The sequence below is a fragment of the Strix aluco genome, chromosome Z (genome assembly GCF_031877795.1).
Source record: "Strix aluco isolate bStrAlu1 chromosome Z, bStrAlu1.hap1, whole genome shotgun sequence".
NCBI lineage: Eukaryota > Metazoa > Chordata > Aves > Strigiformes > Strigidae > Strix > Strix aluco.
The window spans coordinates 8,941,039-8,963,090 of record NC_133971.1 but is presented as its reverse complement, the minus strand read 5'-3'; the positions used below and the strand labels follow the sequence as shown (position 1 = coordinate 8,963,090).

The 22,052-nt window shown below is 41.3% G+C and overlaps 2 protein-coding genes across 2 annotated transcripts in view; one reads left to right on the top strand and one right to left on the bottom strand.

The window, feature by feature from the left end:
• LOC141917994 (putative C->U-editing enzyme APOBEC-4) overlaps window positions 1-22,052 on the top strand; it is a 60,492-nt gene that overhangs the window by 18,196 nt on the left and 20,244 nt on the right. The window lies entirely within an intron of this gene.
• The window catches only part of LOC141917923 (ral guanine nucleotide dissociation stimulator-like 1), a 47,319-nt gene that overhangs the window by 16,085 nt on the left and 9,182 nt on the right, over window positions 1-22,052 (bottom strand). The window contains exons 4-6 of the mRNA XM_074811675.1: window positions 14,411-14,616; window positions 6,454-6,531; window positions 2,560-2,744 (exon numbers count right to left, since the gene is read on the bottom strand). Of these exons, the coding sequence (XP_074667776.1) occupies window positions 2,560-2,744; window positions 6,454-6,531; window positions 14,411-14,616 (469 nt within the window). The remainder of the gene's footprint in view (window positions 1-2,559; window positions 2,745-6,453; window positions 6,532-14,410; window positions 14,617-22,052) is intronic.

The following is a 22,052-nucleotide window of genomic DNA, read 5'->3' as shown; positions in this document are numbered from 1 at the left end:
TTCACAGAATTTCCCATGTCACCTTTTGGCTCCCACAGGTTGAGAACAGAGCCACATTAAACCACAAAGAAATATGCCCTTGTTTCCCATGGTAGAGGAGAAAGTCAAACAGAAAATCTCTGAAAATAAATCCTCTTCCTAATCCCTTTTACTGTAAGGCGACAGTAACTCCGTAAGAAGGCAGAAAAAAACCTGGACTTGTTGAAGACTAACAATGAAAGAACTGAGTTTACTACTAGTGAGATTTCATTAACAAAAACCACCAGTGCATTTCAGAGTATGTTATGCAATACTTCATAGCCAGTTAAAGCAGAACAGACATTAAAGCGACAAAAGCAGACTGTGATATTTTATCATTGTTTTTTGAAATACTTTGGGTTTCCTTTCTTTGTTAATTAGCAAAACCTAATCATAATGTAAATTGCTACAGTTCTGATGCAACAAATTATAACCAGAGGCTGTATCCAGATTTCCATCTGTACATGCCAATTGCACAATGTATTGACAGAGCTAAATGGAATAAATGGAGACCTCTGTTCCAGCATTATTTTTCTGTGCCTGTTTTGTAACAATGCGCATAATTAAATGGATTTCTACCAAACTGTTACAAGAGTTACGCTTTTTTCTCTCTCTTTTTGGCTATGTAACTCCTCATTTTCCCTTCAGCCTTGAAATTCAGCTGAAAATCCTCATCACCAAGTTGCAACCTTACTCAAAATCTCACAGTGCCTTTAAAATCAGGTCCTGGAGGCTACACAAGATTTTCCTTTTCTTTTTTCATGCCTCTTGTTCCTCTTTTCTCCCTCACCTTCATAAATGTGTAACCAGTCTTTTCCCTACTCTCCGAGAAGCTGGAATTCTCTTGTACTCAAGTATCTCATCATCTTCAAATTGCTGATCCATTTAGGTTCCCATCAAAGCCCAGCTGCCCTCTTGACTTCACTGAGAGCAACCACGTGCCCCTTTTGGATTTGCAATCTCTGACTCACCTTGATTTGTATTGCTCAAGCAGCAAGAATTGAGGCCAGAAACAGCTTTTATCTACGTATCTGGTACTGCAGTCTAATCTACTGGCATGGCTGACAGCAGCACTGAATGGAGGTCTGATTACACAAATCAAACTGTAGGATTAGGACCCAAATTTGTAAATTCATAGCACAATATGAGTGCTTTGGAACAATAATTATCAGCAAGTCTTGATGGCAGACAACACATTAAGAGTTTTGAAAGAAATCTCTGAAATGAGCAAAGATGGAGCTCTGATACAGTAAGTGACAATTCTAAAACTCTTCTAACCCCACAGGTTACTTGCATTCTCCTCCTCTTTATTTTATTCTATAATTAACAGCCTCTCTTCTGCCACAATTTGGAAACTGTTATCATTCAAACTGACCCATCTATAACTCAGAAAAGAACCTTTTCAACTGTTACGTGAGGAAACAAATGCAGAAGCAGGGCTGCTGCGAACTTCTGTTCACTTTGAACAACAGATGAACTCAAATATAGCTCTCATGAGCTTTCCTTGTTTGACCTGGGGGAATCAAACCCAGGAAACGACACAAATAGGCACATATCAGCAATCCTGTTCACTTACCCATGTTCAATAAGGAAAATGCCTGGGCTCTCTGCAGTACTTCTTTTCATGTATGTGTTAATGACCGAGTTAATTTGGCATTTCACAGCATTATGCATTGACATGGTATTTCTGGAACATCCGTCAGACATGATTTTTATGGGATGAAATGGTTTTTTTCGCTGTCATTCCCTTTATCCTTTATTACATGAATTATTCCCTCTTGCCCCTCTACCAAAGCTGGAAGTTGGTCTAGTTCTCATTCACACACTACGTGAGCTCCTATGATTTTTCAGCTTATGCCACAGGAAGCTTTCTGACCAGGATAAGGGTACGTGTCAAGCTTGACGCTGCATGCAGCGTATTTGTGTTACTATAGTTCACTATTGTTTCAGCAGTCTGTGACCCCCAGTAACGTAAGTTTTTCCTCTGTCCTTGCATACCAGCAGCCGACCACTCAAATAGGAAAAAACAGCCACAGACACTTCCTTTGTCATGATGGTAACTAGGAAGAAAAGCTTCATGATAACAAGGTTTGTGACTCAAGCTGTATTTTGTCGCAGCTCTGTATTTTTCTTTTTGTTGGTTTGGGCTTTTCTTGGTGTATGTGTGGGGGGGGTGAAATGAAAAGACCAGCTACAGACCAGCTGTGTGTTTTAATTCCACGACATGGGAAGTGCGCTGATAATTAACGACTTAATTGTTGCAGCAATCTCAAAGTTTTGGCTAATTATTAGAGAAGTGCTGGATTTCCCAATCCACCCCACAATAAACAGGCATAGGCACCTACACTATAGGACTATTTCATCCCGCACAGAACCTGCAGCCTCACAGAGATATTTTTTTTAAAAAAAGAAACCAGAAAAAAGTCACTGGTGAGCCTCACGATACAATCAATTAGCATACAAGTTAATGTACTCCACACAAATCCCTGCGTCACCATACAGTCCGGGAGAACAGGAAGGCAGAAGGGAAAGGTAACTTACTGTCATTTTCAACTTCTTGGCTCTGGAACTCCTCCAAGAGGTTCTGCGCCCTCTTCTCCAGGTCAGAGTCAGGTATATTCCTTTTCAGGTAATCCAGCAACTTGATCAAGCACAGGTAGTCAGGTGGCTCTCTGAAATCCTCTGGGCACTGATCAAGCCAGGCTTGCAAGATTGATGTTACTGCACTAAGAGCAAATACACAAGAACACATGGGTTGTAAACAGCATGTATTGATGCAATCGCATGTATTGGTATCTAATACAATAATAAAAACACAGACATTCATACCCCACGTGAAGGCAGTATGAAGACTTTTTTGAGCAAGGAATTTAATTTTTATGCATGGAATCTTATTAAGATGTCACTCAGATTTTGCCAGGGACTTCAGTGAAGTTGCTCCTGATTTGCCCTCCTCCAAGTGGATCCCATTATAGTCCCCAAATGAAAACTAATAAAGAATCAAGTCCACTTATGCTATACTGAGACTCTTCTATTAAATTCAGGACATCAAATAATGATAGAATAGAACAGATTATTTCAGTTGGAAGGGACCTACAACGATCATCTAGTCCGACTGCCTGACCACTTCAGGGCTGACCAAAAGTTACAGCATGTTGTTAAGGGCATTGTCCAAATTCCTCTCAAACACTGACAGCCTTGGGGCATCGACCACCTCTCTGGGAAGCCTGTTCCAGGGTCTGACCACCCTCTCAGTAAAGAAATGCTTCCTAATGCCCAGCCTGAACCTCCCCTGGCACAGCCTTGAACCATTCCCACGCGTCCTGTCCCTGGATCACAGGGAGAAGAGCTCAGCACCTCCCTCTCCACGTCCCCTCCTCAGGAAGCTGCAGAGAGCCGTGAGGTCGCCCCTCAGCCTCCTTTTCTCCAAACCAGACAAGCCCAAAGTCTTCAGCCGCTCCTCACAGGACATGCCTCCAGCCCTGCCACCACCTTGGTTGCCCTCCTATGGACACATTCAGGGCAGCAGCTTCCCCGTGGAAGCGCTAAATCAAACGCTTCCTTTGCTGCCCTTCCTCCCATCAATTGCTGGTGCCAGGTCTAGGGACCAAACTGAAGCTGCGTCGTCCTCCACACCGTACTACTCATGATCTGCTGTCTTAGTAGAAAGACTAAATGAAACCTTGGGTTCTGTGAAAAAGCAGTCTAAGCCTGAACCTAACCCCTGTGAACACACACAGTGAGATTGCCTCATCTGTGAAGATAAAACCCTAATCGTGACACGTGCAGCATGGGCAGCACTGTGCTGCCAGTGCCCAGTATCAAGCTTGAAGCGCCAAGATAGCTGAACCCAGAAGACAGATTGGCCTTGCTAATCTCAGGATGAAATGCGTAACATGGTTTTCCAGAAATAACTCACAATGTTGTTGACAAATTTCAACTGAGTGTGAAAAAAACTGGACAAAGTCTGCAAAAATAACCAAATTTCTTCAAGTTTTAAGAAACTTCAAGCCTGGATAAAAAAAAGTAACAATCAACTTTTTTTTTTTTTTCCCTGCTGCATTTTCTGTGAGATCTTTGGTTCGTCATAGCAATGTGCCGGTAAATCAGCATGTATATTTTGGTGCACTATGAGCACTGGCCACAGCACATATTACAGGCTGGGAAAAGAGCATGTCAAAAAACTTTTTAAAGAGAATTTTGTTCACCTGAGCTGACAGAGAGATTAGGGAAAAGGACTTTTGTGTGCAGTCACATAACATGACACCCTGGCCACGGCCACAGTCTCTTAATCACCTACTGTGACAGAGTAGGACATAAAGTGGAAGGGAAAAAGCCCCTTGTTCCAGAATAAAAGGCACAATAAACCTCTAAACTTCCTGAGAGAAGGAAGTCCTGACGATTTCCCCTGTGACACTGAAACCATCCCTCTATTTCAAAGCTCTTCCAGCCAGTAGCCGTAAATGCTGCTGCAGGCACGAGAGGTGACTTACAGGTATTGCTGTCGTGGAAAGCGGGGAAGATGTTTAGGAGAGAAGAAACAGGTTTATAGAGAAGCAGATCTCATGAGCTCCACTGCCACCAGAAAAACAGCTGAGATGACCAAGTGACAACAGCCCTGGTTTGCAGCAGGTCCTATTCACTTCTACAAATGCTTAGGGCCGTGATGTGTAGTTAGCTGTGAGAGCTCAGCCCTCCAATGACCGTATTTTTCACACCTACAGAAACCTTCCCCGATACCTGTTCCAACAACCCCATTTCACAAGACCCTCGTGCAAGAACAGTATCCCATACTCCCAATGATATTCCATGAAGAGAAGGGCCACGCTCTCAGTAAAAACCTCTAACCACAAGTATCCAGTCAGACACACTGATGTGTCAGCTCAAAGAACATCTGTGCTCTGTGCTCCTGACAATCAGGCAGTTCAAATCCTCAAAAAGACAGATAGAGTGGCTCAAGTCTATCATGTTAAGAGGTGCACATGCACAAGCATACCAGGAGGACCTCTCCTTCCTCAATTTATGAGATCATGAGAGGAGTTCAAATTTGAACATAGATTTCACACGTAGACAACGAGGAACCCAAAAGCCAACCCACAAAATTCCATATCAGAGTTGCAAACAAATACTGGCACATTTGTTCTGCAAGTAGGGAAACCACAGTAATATCTGGTTAACTCAGCTGCTCAGTGGCGTTCAAAATAAACCAATAGCTAAGAAAGAGTAAAGATAGTTTCTTCCACTCTCCTTGTCTCATCTTAGCTGTATTGGTTTTTCCTCAAAACTCAATTAACTTTCAATCCCATATAGATATCACTTTAGAAGTCCTATCCACTCTAGTCTCTTGCTTCTTCTGTTTCTTTCCCTGATATTGTGGCAACTTAGAATTTCTAATTAGAGTATTTGGAAATCCGTCAGTAATACTGTTTGGTTAGGCTTGCTCTCAGGAGAAAGTCTGGAATTACAGTTGTACAAAAAGTATTTACAACCAAAAATTAACATGCAAACATGTTCTGGATTTCAGGTTTCATTGCAAACATGAAACACAGATTGTGTAGCTTGGAAGACTCTCTTCACATCTGAAACCCATTTTGGACCGAATTTTCACAACTCTGCTCAGACAAGCTTCCACCATACAAGCAACAAGCACAGCCTTCATAGTTTAGGTCAGTGGTGGCCAAACTTTTTATCTGGAGCTTCAGGACTATTTTTCTCAGTCAGGACAGGTGTCACACAACAGCCAGTGCTCCACGACCACCACCGCGAAGCTAACAGCGCCAGCTCAGCTCCACAGCCCAAGGCGCAAGGAATGTGGATGTCAAAGAACAAATCCTGATGACCTAAGGCACATTTTACACCCGATGTCTAAAGATAAAATGCACTTTCACATGATGCTAGGAGGATAACCTAACCACTTTTCCCCCCTTTAACTGCACTTCAAAACAGCTTTGCTATTTTCTTGCAAATGGGATGACTTCAGAATTTAAATCTCACTCTTAAAAGCAACACTGTAAATCATAGGGGCACTAATGGCAAAGATACATGCATACACACATTGCCTGAAACAACCTCAGCTTTGGTCTGCAGACACTGTTGCTATGCAGAATGAAATCAGTCATAAGCAATAATCACTTACCACTATAGATAAAGCAGGGGAAACAAACACTCCTCCTGTGTTTAATCAGCAAACTGTTGGCCTAGATGTGTTCATCTCATGTTTAATTCTGAGACAATTTCCCTGACAGAAAGATCTCTGGGTTATATGATTGGATATGTTACCAGACAGTTGAGAGCTGGCCTTTACACAAGCCTGTTTAAGCAAGCAGACCTGTGAAATTTCAAAGGAAACAACATCTATGCTGCCCACATCCTCCCCCAGTACCGAATCCTGACTGGGGCTTGTTGTGCAAAATAACAGTGCAAAACCACACTTACGTCCTGAGTACTGTTTTGGATTCGGAGCAATTCTGGCTTCCATCTTCTTCACAGCTTGGGGCCTCCAGGTTTCCGTGCCTGAAAAATGAGATGGGTGTTTAGAGGAACCCCTGCTGAATAAAAGCAAATCCTAAATAGCATAAGTCATATACAGTTCTCATAAACAACTAAAAAGCTCAAACTACAAATACAGAATCTAACACTTGGGTGAAATTAAGGGGCTTGAAGATTATTTCACTTAGGAGGAAAAAAATCCTAAAGAGACAGACGGTATCTTCCAACCTAATTTGTTAATTTATATGAAGCAGCCTGCACACAGGAGGAATCAACAGTTCTTTGCTCACAGCTCCAAGACCCTTTCTGCCTGTTTGCACTCCATCCTTTCCCGGAGCAATATTCCAGTGTGCAATGAGGCTGTAACACAACCACTTTCTCCAACACAGCTTCTGTTTCTCTAGTATTTGTCACTTCTTCTAACTCCAAGAGTGATTTCACACAAAGTTTTCTAGGTGGCAAGTGCCCACTTGTGCCAAAACTACTGACACAGTTGTCACGAGTGGCAATGGCCCACGGCACTGTGAAAATTACCACTGGGAAAGAGGAAACCATGGGCACAACTCCAAAAGTGCAAAGCAAAATCTCTTACCTACACAGGCAGCGCATGTGCCTTGAAGGCAGGATTATGCACTTCACTTTCAATGGGAGTGCCCACTGCCTCAGATATACAGCTCCATAAAGAATTTCATGGTTCCTTCCAGCCAGCTTTAATGAAGGCGGACAATTACTCACAGTCCAGAATAAGGCAAGCTGATTTTACACATTCTGTGCTCAACTAATTGTGTCAGGCACCTGAATTTAATCTGAATAGTTAGGAGAATAAGTGCATCTTTAAGTGTTTGTGCTACAACATCCTGGTAACATCAGACAGAGAACATGGAGCAGGCTGTCAGTTTGTGTCCAGGAGGTTCATGTCAGAACTGTAACAAATTCATCCAAGATGTTTCAAAGGACAAAAATAAGAGGTGGTAGTTTTATGCTCCGCTGAAGTATCAGTCCAAGGCTTCATATGCAAGAATCCCAGATCTGTACAGAAAGTCAACTAGTGTAACTGAATTCAAGCTTGCTCGCACCAGATCTGCTAGATTATAAATAAAAGGTTTTTGCACCGCCATCTATCACCCTCATACTGATATTCTACCCTACGATGGCTCAAAATCTCAGAACTCCACAATACTTTAAAAAAAAGAACTTAAATTTCAACAATCTTATGACAAGGGCTTAATGCCGGACAATTCCACTGTGGGTGGGGAAGCTGAGGCAGAGCGAGATCAACGGTTTGCATACATTCCACTGCACTGCAAAGTAAACCCAAACTAATGAAGGCAAACAAGTAATCCCTCTGATAGGAGCAGCACAGCCACAGTCATGATGAGGTCAGCTTGGGCTTACTTAGCCTTGAGAATACTGCGCTAAGACCACTCTGAAACAGCTCATTTAAAACCAGATCTTGCATCTCCAACTAAACTGCAGGTAGACATAACAAAAAATTATTTGCTTCAGTTGTTACCACATATCTGTGACAAATATGACTGCTTGACCCCAGTAGCTTAGTCTGACCAATACATTGTCTCTCGTTCAACCCAAGTTCCCACATCAGTGGTGAAGACTTAAGAAATCTCAGCATTTTATCTGTTCAGAAAAAAAAAAAAAAAGTCATAGCTCATGCATAAGAACTTGCAAACTTATGTTTTAAAGGGCCCACATTCTCAGTTATTCTGAAACAGTCCTTCTAGTCCTATAAGACAGCAGAAGTACGAGAGTAGATTTTAAGGACTTAACAGAAAGGGTCCTTAGAGGTACATACAGGATAACCCATTTTGCCGTTGCCGTTTCACAGAGTTAATCCAAACATCTAAAGAAAAATATGCTTAGCTAAACTGACAGTGGGGTAAGAATCCACTTCCAAACATGCTGAACAACACCTCGATCCCTCGGTGGTCACAGTGAATCACAACAGGAGCATTCACAGAGGAACCACCACTGCTTGGTACAAGAATGGCTGTCAATCTTCTGAAATTTTTTTGGTGCATCAATGGCCTCTGTGCTTTCTCCTATATTCTCCCAAGGAATTTCACCCTGTCTGTACTTCTTTTTTATTGGGATCAGCACTACCGAAGCTGTAAATCTGAGTAGATACCTTCTTTCCAACTCTCAGCTATGCCCAAATTCACCACTTGATCCTACCTGGCCTCTCTCAGCTCTCAGTCATACCCTAAACGCTCATTACTAGCGTTTGCAATTCAAAGTGAATGCAATTAACTATTGGAGATACTTCCCACTGCTTTACTGCAAGGATGGAATACATGAGAAGAGCCTTAAGAACAATGCTTCCAACCCTTTGCTAAGCTGAAGTGTAAAGTTCAGCCTAATTTTACTAGATTTAATTCTATTGGTTTCAACATTTGCTCTTGCAGACCTGTAGATTGTCCGGCACTTCTAAATATTATAACGCTGGGTAACATATCATTTTACCTAGAAGATACAAAAAGAGCAAAAGAGGGATATTTAGAGAACTATGCTGACGCCTCCTCAGTGGAGATTGCCCAGGACAGAATCGGGACATGCTGCTGACAGGACGTACATTACATGCTATGATGGCTGCCCCTGTCCTGTTGCTAGTGATTTCACTCTCCACTGCCATCTGCTAGGTAAGATGACTCAAGTACTTCTTAGCCAATAGACAAAAGACATTTTTTTCCCCTGCTGGGAGAAATCTGCAAAGAAAGCTTCAGTTTTTGAATAACAATTACAGTTTTATATTCATTTTTCAAAACTTGCCATTAATTCTTAGAGCAAAATTTGTTGAGATGACTCAGTGTCATTGTCCTAGTATTGTATGAAATATAAAATATGTATTTGAAGAACATTAGGCATTTGCATTTAAATCCCACTAGAGAGATACACGCTGATCCTTATAACATAAATGCATAACAGTAATAAAGAGCAGGCAAATTTTCTGTACAAAATTGGGTAAGTATATAACACTTCGTTATATTGCCGGATGTAAACCTCTGCATGAACAACAGGTCATTAAATACAGGTTAGGAGGAGTTAATGATACATCTGATGTAAAGAACAGCATTGCTGCAGACTTCCACTGCTCTGTTCTCACCAGCTCCTGGACAAAGAGCCATTCACTACCCAGCCTTGTATGAATGCTTTGCATACAAAAAGAGACATGAGAAACAAAAGGATCCTGTAGCCCACAGAACTTTTCAGCCTTGCTTGGCGTTTGGGAAGTTATAAACTCCACTCAAAGGGTCTGACTAAGCAAAAGAGACCAGAACGCAATGGGTAGTACTGAATATTTAAATACTGAAAAATAGAGTAGAAAATGCACCCCTGCATCTCTGTTAAGAACGGAAGGGAAGAAGAGGGAGGAAAATACTCTGAATAACTCGGAAATAATAAGGAAAGGTGGTTCTCTGCAAAAGCCCCAAACAAAGCCCTAAATAAGGCTTGTAAGCATTGAAACAAGCAACTTGGCAGCACAGATACTCAGCAAGAACCATAAGGTGTTCTGAATTATACACACACAGAATCATGGAAATGAAATTGCTTCTGTGGTTATGTAGACAAACCACCTGGTATAGAGGAAAACAACTGAGGAAAGAATAGATGCTACAGCAACAACAGTGAGCCAGATGCCATATAAAGCTGCTGTCCCAGGACACGTGGCTCTGCTGCCAAAGGACCCATTCCTTCAATGTCCCCTCTCTACCTTCATTTTCCTGTCCATTTACCCCCTATCAAGCCATTCTCCAGCAAAAGGCATGAACTGAAAATGTAAAACTAACTTTGCTATTTAGTCATTATCCAGCTCTAGCTCTCCCATCCAACAGTATCAATTCCCTTCTCTGTACTCCTCGAGATAGGGACCGGTTGCTACTTTACATGTAACTGTTCTGAGCACAGCACGGCCCCACTTTTAAGTGCCATTGCAAGGAATGTGATTACCAGGGCAAAATAAAATATGTAAGAGAGGAAATCGGCCTGCTTCTGCTCTCATAGGGACAGATAAACATCTTTGGCTTCCATCACGCTTGTGAGCGGTTAATTCCAGCGTGCACCCAGCGACACTGGGGATACCGAAGGATCTCCAAGGAGGCACCATGCTGTATCTCACACCCAGGGGCAGAAGGAGCTGGTCTCTTCTTCCTCTCTCCAAGAACTTCCATCAAGTGTTTTCACATCAAAATGCCAACAAGATTTTTTCTTTTAAATCTCATTACCCACTTCTACCAAACAAAGAGAAAATATCAGAACATACAGTGTTAAAGACTTGGCAGGTTTTCAAAGCTGTCTGCTGCGTTTAGACGCCAAACCTCCATGAATACTAAAGGGATACGGATGTCCAATCACTCTTACATAGCTTTGAGAATACAAGTCATCCCCCTCACTTTTCAACATACCAGCTTATGCCCAAGATTTTGTTTAGTTTGACATTTACTCTGTGTTAAAAGAAAACCTTTATAGGCTGAATCCAGCCAAAAGAATTGTCCTGGTTTAGCCAGGATAGGGTTATATTTCCCCAGCAGCAGGGGGGAAGCTCTAGCCGGGTTATTCAGATACCATGCGGACGTCACATCCTGGCGCGAGAGCGCGGAGCGTGTGGTTTTGTACAACCGGTCCTCTCACTGCTGTATTGGTAGATATCTTGCTCTGTTCACTGTTATCACTGTTACTGTTATTGTTATTGTTGTTGTTTGTTGTGTTGCTGTTGCACTGCTGTATTAAACGTCTCCTTATCTCAGCCCCGGGGCTTTGTATTTCACTCCCTTTGTGGGGGAGGGGCAGCGGCCGCGTGGTCTCAGACCCTGGCAGGGGCTAAACCACCACAAGAATGAATAGGGCTCCAGTCTCAATTTTAAAAAAAAGCAAAAGCTTAATTTGAAGTCGGGGGAGGGGGGGAAGAACAGATTTATTCACAATCTCCAAGAAGTGTTAAAAGTTACTCAGAGAGCAAATAGCATATCTCTGATTTTACTGAAGACACAAGTTATCAAAGGTCCCAATTTAAAGTCCGTTACAATAAGTAGCATAGCACTCAAAATCCGCTGAGTATCTTCTGACTGAACCACAGGGAACTACATCGGTCTTAAAATATTCTGAATTGTACATTAACGATTTAAACCTTTACACATGCCTCGTTCGATACTTTCTGTAAGTCCACTCACTGCACTAGATGATAGGGCAGAAACCACCTTTAGGCCTGTTCCTCTCTGCCCCGCTGGTTTGGGCATTGCTGTGACGACAATACCAGCCCGGGCTGTGGGAGTCAAAAACAAAGCAAGGACTAGCGCCGTGAAACGTGCGATTCCTGCTGTGACATGACCACAGCCATGGGTGTTTGGCTTTGGCAGGACTTCCTCCTGCTTCCCGACGTCACATGAAGAGGAGTAAAGGCAGTGTAAGCAACACCCGTGTCCCTTTGGTCCATCCTGCCACACCACGAGAGAGAAAACTACCAACTCCTCCACAGCCATGCAGGAAATGAAGATTAGAGCGTGCAGCCCAGAAAGGGCTCTTTGGAGCTACCGATGGCTGCAGGGCCTCACATGTTCACAGGGCAGATCACAGCTTATTTTAACAGAGTAAGGTCCAAGCAAGGAAAAAGGTTTTGCCCAGAAGATTTCACAACACCTCACTGCAATGTGAACTGATTTAACAAAAGCACGCATTATTCTGAATTATTCACACCTATATAAAGTTCTTTTTTTTTCCCGCCCTAACACTTCAGTTTCTCTTAAGTACAGCATCTGCCTCTTTATTTGCCTCTGTCACTCAGGGAAAAGCATCTCACCTTTTTTGGATGGAATAAATGTTTCATGTCCCAAATTTAGTTAATGCTTGCACTGCTTGGACAGGATACTCTGCAGACCACATCAACTGACCAACAGGTATCCCCCCACACTTAGACTACAATACATCCAGATTTCCAAGGACACTTTTCCAGAGTCCCGGACTCTCTTTGTCTAATCTGAATTTGTGTTTGCATACATCAGACAGTTCTGCAGCACTCACAGTGAGGGGTGTATCCAAAGCAAATCCAACATAAACTGAATACACTGGGGGCAACCCAGCTTCCACACATAGAAATTTTGAAGCAAGTTTGTCAATGTGTACTTTCCTACAAAAAAGCGCATCCTACAACTGGGAGATGGAGATGCTGTTTTCTCCTACTCTATGTCAAGGGGCTGCTCACCTGGAAAAAGATGAAAGGGCCTTTTTTGATCTGACCACGTCACTGTTCTCCCTTGGACCAAACAAGAGCCAAACAAGAGCTCAGCACTGCCATTCATGATTGTTCCCTTACTCTACGATCCTGCTCTATCACCAGGAATAAGAAACAGGGTTCAAGCTCTTCACATGAAACTAAAATTGACAACCAATGCCAAAATCTTATTGCTTTTTTAAGAGCGCCCTTTTCATTACTTTTTTACTTCACTGGAAAACAAAATACAAGTACTCATAAAACACAGATTATGCACTGACACCTACTTTAGTCTCTGTACTGTTACTATTAGCAAGTATCACTACCAAGAAAGTTGCAAAAATGCACTCTCTTTGCTACTTATGCTACACCAATGAAAACTAAGCTGGTTAAATTAAATTACTATCCATTTCTCTTATTACTATTCATTTCTTTTATTTTTCCTTATAACATCTGCTTTTCTTCACAAGTCCACACTCCGCAGCTGCATGTAAATCATGCTAACTTTTAGAGCTTAAATTTCATCTGTGTTTTGTCCCAAGCCATAAAATTCTAGATTATCCATGATATTCGAAAAGCCAAGAGAAACATCTATGGATTCTTAAGCACTACACTCCTCAGATTTGTGAGAGGGGAAGGAAGTGGTGACCTCACAGTAGTAAATCTAACTGTACAGTCTGCTCCCCAGGGTGGCTGCTCTTTCCTCGTCTGACTTCTTACCTGGCTGTGAAGTTACTGCACTTGAGCAACCACAGCTATTACTACAATCACAGCAGGACTGGCAGTTAGGCATTTCAACATCATTATTAATTGAGCCACATAACAACATCCCTACAAAGCAAGCAGTATTATACTCCTTTCCAGATACAAAAGAAAAGCACAGATAGCTTATCCATGCCTTGTTCCTTATCTACCTGGTGGGAGAGCCAAAATTAAAAGCTAGGAGTTCTTATGCTACTCCTCTGTTCTAATTACTATATGCCAGAATAACTGTTTCTGTACATCACTTGATTTTGAAAACGCAATAAATACAGTCCTCCCAAAATAAGATCATCTCTGACCCAGTCATGTCTCAATTAGAGTTTAGGGTGAGAAAACTAATGTTGTGGGTTCTAAGCATTTATACAGACATAGCAGATGTGATTTAACAGTCTTACCATAAGCTATTCTTGTAACATTATCCAGTTCTTGTGCTGTCTGCAAAAACTTATGACTGCATGCTCATGTGAAGTACTAGAAGGGGATAGTGAATTCTTTCTTATCTTTGTACAATCCCTGTCTCAAATCAGCAGCCCCCAAACAGGAGAGTAAGGTCCGAAAATATCAGTATCCCGAAAAACATAGTAATCTATTCTAGGTATGACTTTGCAGCCCGTGCATTCTTTTTTTTTGTGGGGGGTGGGTGGAGGGAAGCTATATTCATTTGCTTGTGTTTGGCTCCCTAGCAGTCAGACTGGCACACTTTTACTGCCTGATGACTATGCTTTAATGACAGCTGGGATGTGGGCAGCATGTATTTACATATTTTATGTTTATGCTGAAATTCTGAATTTTGCAGTACTCTTGACATCTGTCCATTGGGTTATTAAGTCCATGTCCACTAAAAGTAATGGAAGAAATTGCTGACCACATCCCCCTATCACGTAAATGATGGCTCAGTTTCCATTACATACTGGCTCTTACCTCTCAAGAAGCTCCAGTACTTCCTTAGCAGAAGTAAAGGCACGGTACGTTGATAGAAAGATACTGATATATGTGAAATCGTTGTCCCCAAAAGCTGTGACAAGGGTCTCCACAAGTTTTTCCACAGTGCCAGCTTTTATTGACCTTATCTTCTGTGTTTCATACTGGCTGACAGTATGTTCAGGAGGTAACTCGTCCCCTTCAGCCTACAAAGTTGAAACAAAAACAAATCACAAAAATCAGACAGAAGCCAGATCCCTGACACAGCTTTCACAATGAAACACAGATTAAATTCCATCTTTTCACATGAATACTCCACCTTTACTTACTAAATGATTTTGTCAATTTTGGCTATCTGAACACCAAATGCTGTACCAAATAACGGAGGTTTTCAGTAAGTTTATCTTTCAGATACTTCTCTGACACGCTCCACAAAATATTTTATAGTCCGACTGCTATTAAGTTATCTTATGATCCCATCATATATTAGTATCTAAAAGAAAATCCATTATCCCACAAATAATAATATTACTGGAAGGAACAATAGTGATAACTCAGTGCCCCATTAACTTCTGAATAAACATGAAAACTGACCACAACTTTAGCATCAGCACTTGCGATTCCCTTTCCGAAAATACCAACTTTGGGTTGCCACACAGAACCCAAGGTCATGAACACATTGGATGTGAAACATTCCATGATACTTTTGCAAGGAGGATGTCAACGTCATCTTGCAAACTTGCCATTCTAACATTTCAATTTTCTCTTACGGTTTTCGTTTGGCACAATATTTGTCAACAGATTTAGGGTTTGGTGTTGGGGGTGTGTGTGTTTTTTAAACAGCATTTGGTTTTAATGCTTACAGACTGGTTTAAGTCTGAAATAACTAGAAACATTCCCTTAAATTCTGCCATTATTTAGAGGACGGTTCGGAAAATTATTTTTGGGACTACTTTAAATACTTACTTGTTAAGTATGTGTGATAAAAACTTTAAAATGGGATTATAAATAAAAACCATCAACAAGAGCAACCAAACAGAAGGTTTAACCCACACAAGCGCACCCCACGGCTGCAGAAACACGCAGGCTGACGCAGGGAACACAAGCTTGGGTGCACGCTGTAAGACAATTTCTGGAAGCACCGTGGGTTTACATCTGTTCAAACAGACTGGTAACTTGGGCTTGTGTCATGAACCCATTAATGCCTTTTATAAACAGAGAAGGCAATGCACAGTACTACTGCACCAAAGCCCACCGTTACCCCAAAGCAGCCCCACAGGGAATGAGTGAAATTACACCAGAAGAACTTGCAAAATTTTGTTCCATGGATCTTACGGCTGTTTTAAAGGTGTATAATTTGTTATATACCTGACTTAAAGGTATATATAGAATTATATATGACATCACCATTACAGAAACACTATAAGAATACTGTTACTAGTGCTATATATCTCCTCCATTCAAATTTTCCCTAAGCAAAACTTGCTCAGGAGAAGAAAAAATACTTAATTTTCTTGCTGACTTTTCATCTTACAATTAAAATATACTTTTGAAAATAACTAGTTACACAATACAACCACTTTCAAACAGGGAAGAACGTCTGCACCACTGTATTTAACTATTAATTTTCTATCCAGCAGATTGTCCAACCCATGATGTATTGATTTATGGCCATATTCTACTCAGTGTGTGTAAAAACATCTCATTCACTAATGTGAATGTGTACCAAACAAGGGCAGAATCTGCTTCCAAGTCTGATACATGCACAAATTTTCCTGCTAATTGCAACACTGCAACTTCCCCAAGATTATAATTTTGGGAGAATGTTAAAAAAAAAAACCCAACACAAAAACAAAAACAAACAAAAAAACCCACCACACCAAAAACCAAAGCAAAACAAAAAAAACCCACCAAACACTGAAAATCTAAAACTGAGTTTGTCAGCAAAACATTAAACTGCTAGAAAACATTTTAAGAGACTTTTAGGGATTGTCTGTGTTTGTATTATTTTAGCAATGCTGCCTGTAAGTTTAAAAGGAGAAAGGACTTGGCAGACCCGCTCAATAACAGACTTTCAGAATAAGACATTGTGGGCTGAGTGAGCATGCTAACAGGAAACTGCTCAGTCTCTTCACTGACATAACCAGGCTACCCAAAGGCAAAGAGTTTTCATGTTTGCTTTTGCTTTGTCTGATCAGAGGAATACTGTATCTACTGCTATTAAAAGATGTTCCTAAAGCTGTTCCAAGTTCTGACAGCAGCACGTGGTGATCACTGTTACGTGGTACCAATTACAGCCACCAGAACTTTTGCACTGTTTTGTGCATCAAAAAGACAAAAAGGGCTCTCCGGCTCATTCTGTTCATCTCCTCCAACAATGTGTCCAGCTGTCTAACAAAGATGCTAGACCCTAACATCTGGGGGCTTCAGTAAGATTTTCTTGGTCCTCTACAAGGCTAAAAGTAAAGAAATACGGCATTTTATAGTCTGACTTATTTTATGGTTTTTCAACAGTCTTACTTTGATTTTTTCAGGCAATGGATTATGGCCTTGACAATCTGCAAATGTAACTGATGAGCACATAGCTTCCTACCAGGTAGACAGCATCTTTCAAAAGCAAATGTAGAAAGACTGAACTGAGGTATATTCTTGCAAGTCCTTATTTTTTGAGGTTGTGCAGGTACTGATCTAGTGTAATTCTAACATCCTTACTAATCCTCTGCAATGCTGTACCTTCAGAGAGGCCCACTCTCTTTTAAGGTGATCGTCTTACTGCTATACAGCACAAAACATTACCCACATATACACTTCTTGTTGAAACAATCCATGCAGACTAAAAACATTCAGGCTAAAAAGTTCCTTCAAACACAAACCGACTGCAAAACCGGCTGCAGATGCCCTGGTGATGAAGGAGCTGTAATTCGGTTCCAAGCTGGTTACAATTAAGGTCCTGACCTTGCCCCACGCAGGCTGGCTCCTGAACCCACACACAATCTCACTGACTCACCAAGGCATTGTGAAAGTGCAAGACAGCCACGTGCACAACTGCAGGATGAGGAAAAGATACGAGTATCGGCAGAATATCCAACAGACCTCTTCTCTCTGCTACAGCCACCAATACAGCGCTTGAGTAAGCAGGACCTCAGTTACAAGCACCTCGTTACCAGCACAGCTTGTTACTGGCTGTGTCAAAGCAACACTCCTTTATGAATCTGCTGAGACACCATGTGCAACCTTCGATACCACAGTCTCCATTTCCTATCAGTCCTTCTCTGCAAGAACGGGCCAAGATACGCTGATCTCTTGCCATTTTGCCTACCAGTGACAGGAAAATAAAGCAAAACCTCCACATGCCCCAAAGTTGCCAGGTATTTCACTCAGTTTGACAGCTAAAATACAGATCTAGATCCCACAGACTCATGGGCCAAAGGTACAAATGCTACCTGTTAACCTTCAATGGGATTATCAATCAATTATAAACTCCACCATCTCCTAAATTAATGATACACCCTAGCAAGAGGGAGTAGACACTCAACGTAAAAAAATAATTCAAATTCTGAACAGTACGAAAATAGGCTGTTACATAAATAACGACATACAGAATTGTAGTCATTATTTCAGAAATAGCACTGGAAGCAATCGCTTTTACCCAAAAAACCACTGGTCTGCAGTTTTTTTCCAGCGCAAATATTATCTGTTGAGATTCTGAAAGCGAGAACTGTGGAATGAAATCAGTATAATTGTTTTTCATTAGGCAGGCTGGAAAAAAATACCAGAAGAAAACAACTGGGATGAACAATAAGTAAATGAGATATCAAATATTCTTCAGGCTTAGTCATTTAAAACATCACCACTTCACTAAAGACTTGCTTTATTTAGAAATTCTGCAAAATTATTTTCAAGAGCACCTAGCTAGTGTCTCAGACTCCATTTTAACTGATTCTGATGGATTTTTAAATGCTTTTGACTTTTCTTGAAACCTATAGCTTTTCCAGATGGGGAGTTTTCCACTCTACCTATTTTTATTAACTTACTGGACAGACACTTTATGCTGGAATAAAACTGCCTGAGGTGTCTGAAGTGCAGTAACTTATAAGTTAACTAAAAATAGGGCACTCTAATCAAGAGTGTTTGATTTCACTGTTTGCCTGAATCAGCTTTAACCTTGTGAACACAGGAGTAAGATGCTTTTGCCTTTATTTTGTGGATATTGCATTCTTACACACAGGCTCTCCAGCACAAGCCTTTAATATCTACACTCATCTTTGACTGGGGGGGGGGGGGGGGGGGGGGGGGGAATAATCATCAAATCATGAAAAGATTAAGCTTCAAAAACTGCAGAAATACAAGCATCCGTAACACCAGCCTGAGAGAAGAAAAAGCTAAGGTATCCTTCATTAAACATGCAGTCATACATCACTTAAAGTAGCAAGACAGCTGAAACAGAGAAGTTTGAAGAACAACTGGATTCTTTGGCAAAAACACCAAACTTAATGTCTTCAAGATGCTACGTAAGCCTCCTACTCTCTTTTTAAATAACTGCAAAGATATTAACTTATTTGACAGTTTCCTTCCAACAAAGATCTTAATGAACTTTATAATTGAGCCTGCTCCCCTTAAAAGAAAGCAAGATTGCCTCCTGTGTATATTGACAGCTAAAATCCACAGCAGCTGACAATCATGCTGAACTGACTCAAGCTTGCACACATTGTGCTGACTCCCCCTGTCCACAGCACATGAGCAAGAAAAAAAAAAAACCACAAAAAAAAAATGAAAAAGTGGTAATTTTGCACTAACAATACCACATTAACAGTGCACATTAGAAAAAGCAGTGACAGGACTGAGATTATCAAATTAGTCACAACTATTTCAAGTGTCATTTGGGTGTACACATCCATGCTTCCACTTGCAATGGGTTCTGCAATGCTGGCAGTATTTAAGAGCCCTGCATCCCACCACTCTCCTCTCTGTCCTTGCCCTCCACTCTGCAGAACTGTCAGCCTGGAAAACAGCTTGCATGAGATAAGACTCTGGATTGGAAGCAGAATTTCCAGTCTAGGAAACCGTGGCTTGAAATGCAGGATTTGGGTGATCAGAGGTAGGATCTCTTGCAGCCTGCAGACTTCAGGCAGCGCAGATGCTTGCCTTTGCAAGAGCGTCTGTTTGTATCGTACAGTGCACTTGGAAATAAAAAGACAATGGAGCTCTCTGCAGAGCTCCTCCACCTCGCTAACTCCCATTTCCTCATGTTGGATGCTGCTGAAAATCACAATTCTGCATGTTGACTGCACCAATCTCAGAAGCCAAAATAACTTTATGAGCTCTTTCCTACGATCCAACAGCTAGGGGTATTCCTGGATTTCCAAAGCTCCACCCTTTTCCTTTGCTTTCTTAACACATAAATAACCTTTCTTGGCAGCAGCCCAGAGTTTCCAGGACCAATTAATTCCATGATCATTATACAAAAAGCATTCTCGTTTTCTTGTATCCTTAGAGCTCACAGCCTGGCTGGTATCTGTCTGAAGAGCTGGCAAACAGTAACAAAAGATGTGGGTCAGATTTAGAGGTTAAAAAAAAAAAAAAAAAAGAAAAAAAGCTTCTTACACAAATGCTGTTGCTCAGAACCCTTTCACTCAGGCACCTTGCAGCTACTTAAAGCCACTCTGGGGAAAATAAGAAACAACATGCATACCATGGTGCTGAGCTATGCGTTCTCACGCCTTCTGAAGTTATGCAAATTTATGATATATGATAATTACTGTTTCTGCTAACAACCCTTATCTTAACTTCTCTTCCTACCTCCCCATATTCTCACTGCTTCCAGTCTGGCCTGGAAATTTGGGTGCCAAAGCCTGCTTATAGTTTCCAGGCTGAGTTACTTATTAGGAACCAAAAGGAGAAAGGAAGAGGAGTTGAGCCGGGAAAAATAGTACAAAAAGGTGGCAGACAACTCAAAAACTTCACTTGACTCTGAAACAGCTTTCCGTAATCCTGACTATAGATTACAACGACTGGTATACTGCACCTTCCATAGGAGGAATACTTAGAGGTTCAAGCTCACAGAAGAGGAAATACTGTATTTACATACAGAATGCAAGCCTTAATTATGATTATCTGAAAACACAGCATAATCAAGCAGGATGTTTCTACTCTTCACCACTCTGGAAGTTAACATCATCCATATCTATAAAACATTAGACAAATCAGATTATGCAGCCAAATATGCATTTGGCCACCACTAAGTTTAGCCAGAACTACCGGTCAACCTTTGCAAGAAGTGCAACTATTTGCTCTGCTTAGAGATTTTAACTAATTTCAAAAATTTTACCTGCACAAAGCAGAACATCTGTTAACTACAGACGGTTGGGAGTTTGGCTCTTCAGTTGACAGTTTTGCAGGAAGAAGAGCCCCTCCTGGGAGGCCCTCAAAGGTGGCTCAAGAGAGTCTCAGAACTCTGAAAATTCACACCATGGTAACATTAGCCCTGGGTAGAGCCTTATGCAAGACCTATGTGTGCGTCAGTTTTCCCAGCTATGGAAGGGCAAGTTAACACCAACCTCCTCTGTAGAGTACTTCAGAGTCCGTAGATGGACAAGTACTCTATAAAACTAAGCAGTCTAATTTCTACACTAAAGATGTAAAAGACCACCAAACCAACCCAGTTTTGTTGCAACAAGCAGATGAGGGAAGCTAAAAATGGCAACTGAAAACATGACAAATTCATATATTCAGCTCAAAAGGCCAGATCCCAGCTCAGTTCTTTGTAAGGTCTACTGGGAACTTGAAAACAAACCATCTCTTACCAAAATGAAAACTTCTCCCCAGTTCCACCTCACACATTTTACCACCTTTGGAAGAGTCACCTGCTGGTGTCATGCAATACCAGTCAGTCTAGATCTTAATAGAGGGTTGAGACACCAGAGTGTTCACCAGAAGAGACCTTCACATGGCTTTAGCTTTTGCATTGTTACCGGGTGATTGCAGAATACTGTCACGAGCCAACAACTAAGGGCACAGCAAGCAAGGAGTAGGACAAACCCAGGTATGAACAAATACTTTGAATAAAGAATACTGTCAAAAATCATTGTGATATTTTTGTTAAATAACATGACACGCTGATATGCATTGCAAGTAGCCAGGTTGAATACAGACAATGGAATTCCCTTATCAGTGTGTAAATCTCCTACAGAAGAGCTAACTAGACTCTGAAAATGTTGCATAAATGGCTAAGGCCATGTCAACTTCCCAACTTTAAGAGCATTTCTAACAAACACAAATACGTACAGGTAATAACCGTCCTCACCCTAATAAGCTAGGCATCTTAAGCTAAATTACTGACATAAAAGCACATATTAGTCCCTTTTTGTCCTTCCAGGACTCCTTTTGTACGCAAATAGTAAAGAACTTTATACAACAAGGCAGACTGTATAAGCTAGAAAAAGTCAGGTTACCTGATTCAGTGACATGTAAGAACACTGTGGCCTCTACACAGAATACTTTCTCCTATTGTAAACTAATCTAGATTTTGAAGGCCTACAAAATTGGACCTTTCTCCCCATGTCACCCACATCAATATCCTCCCAGATATAAAAAAATACAGCTGCTAAAGTCATCGTCCAAGCTCATAAATAACTTATAGTCT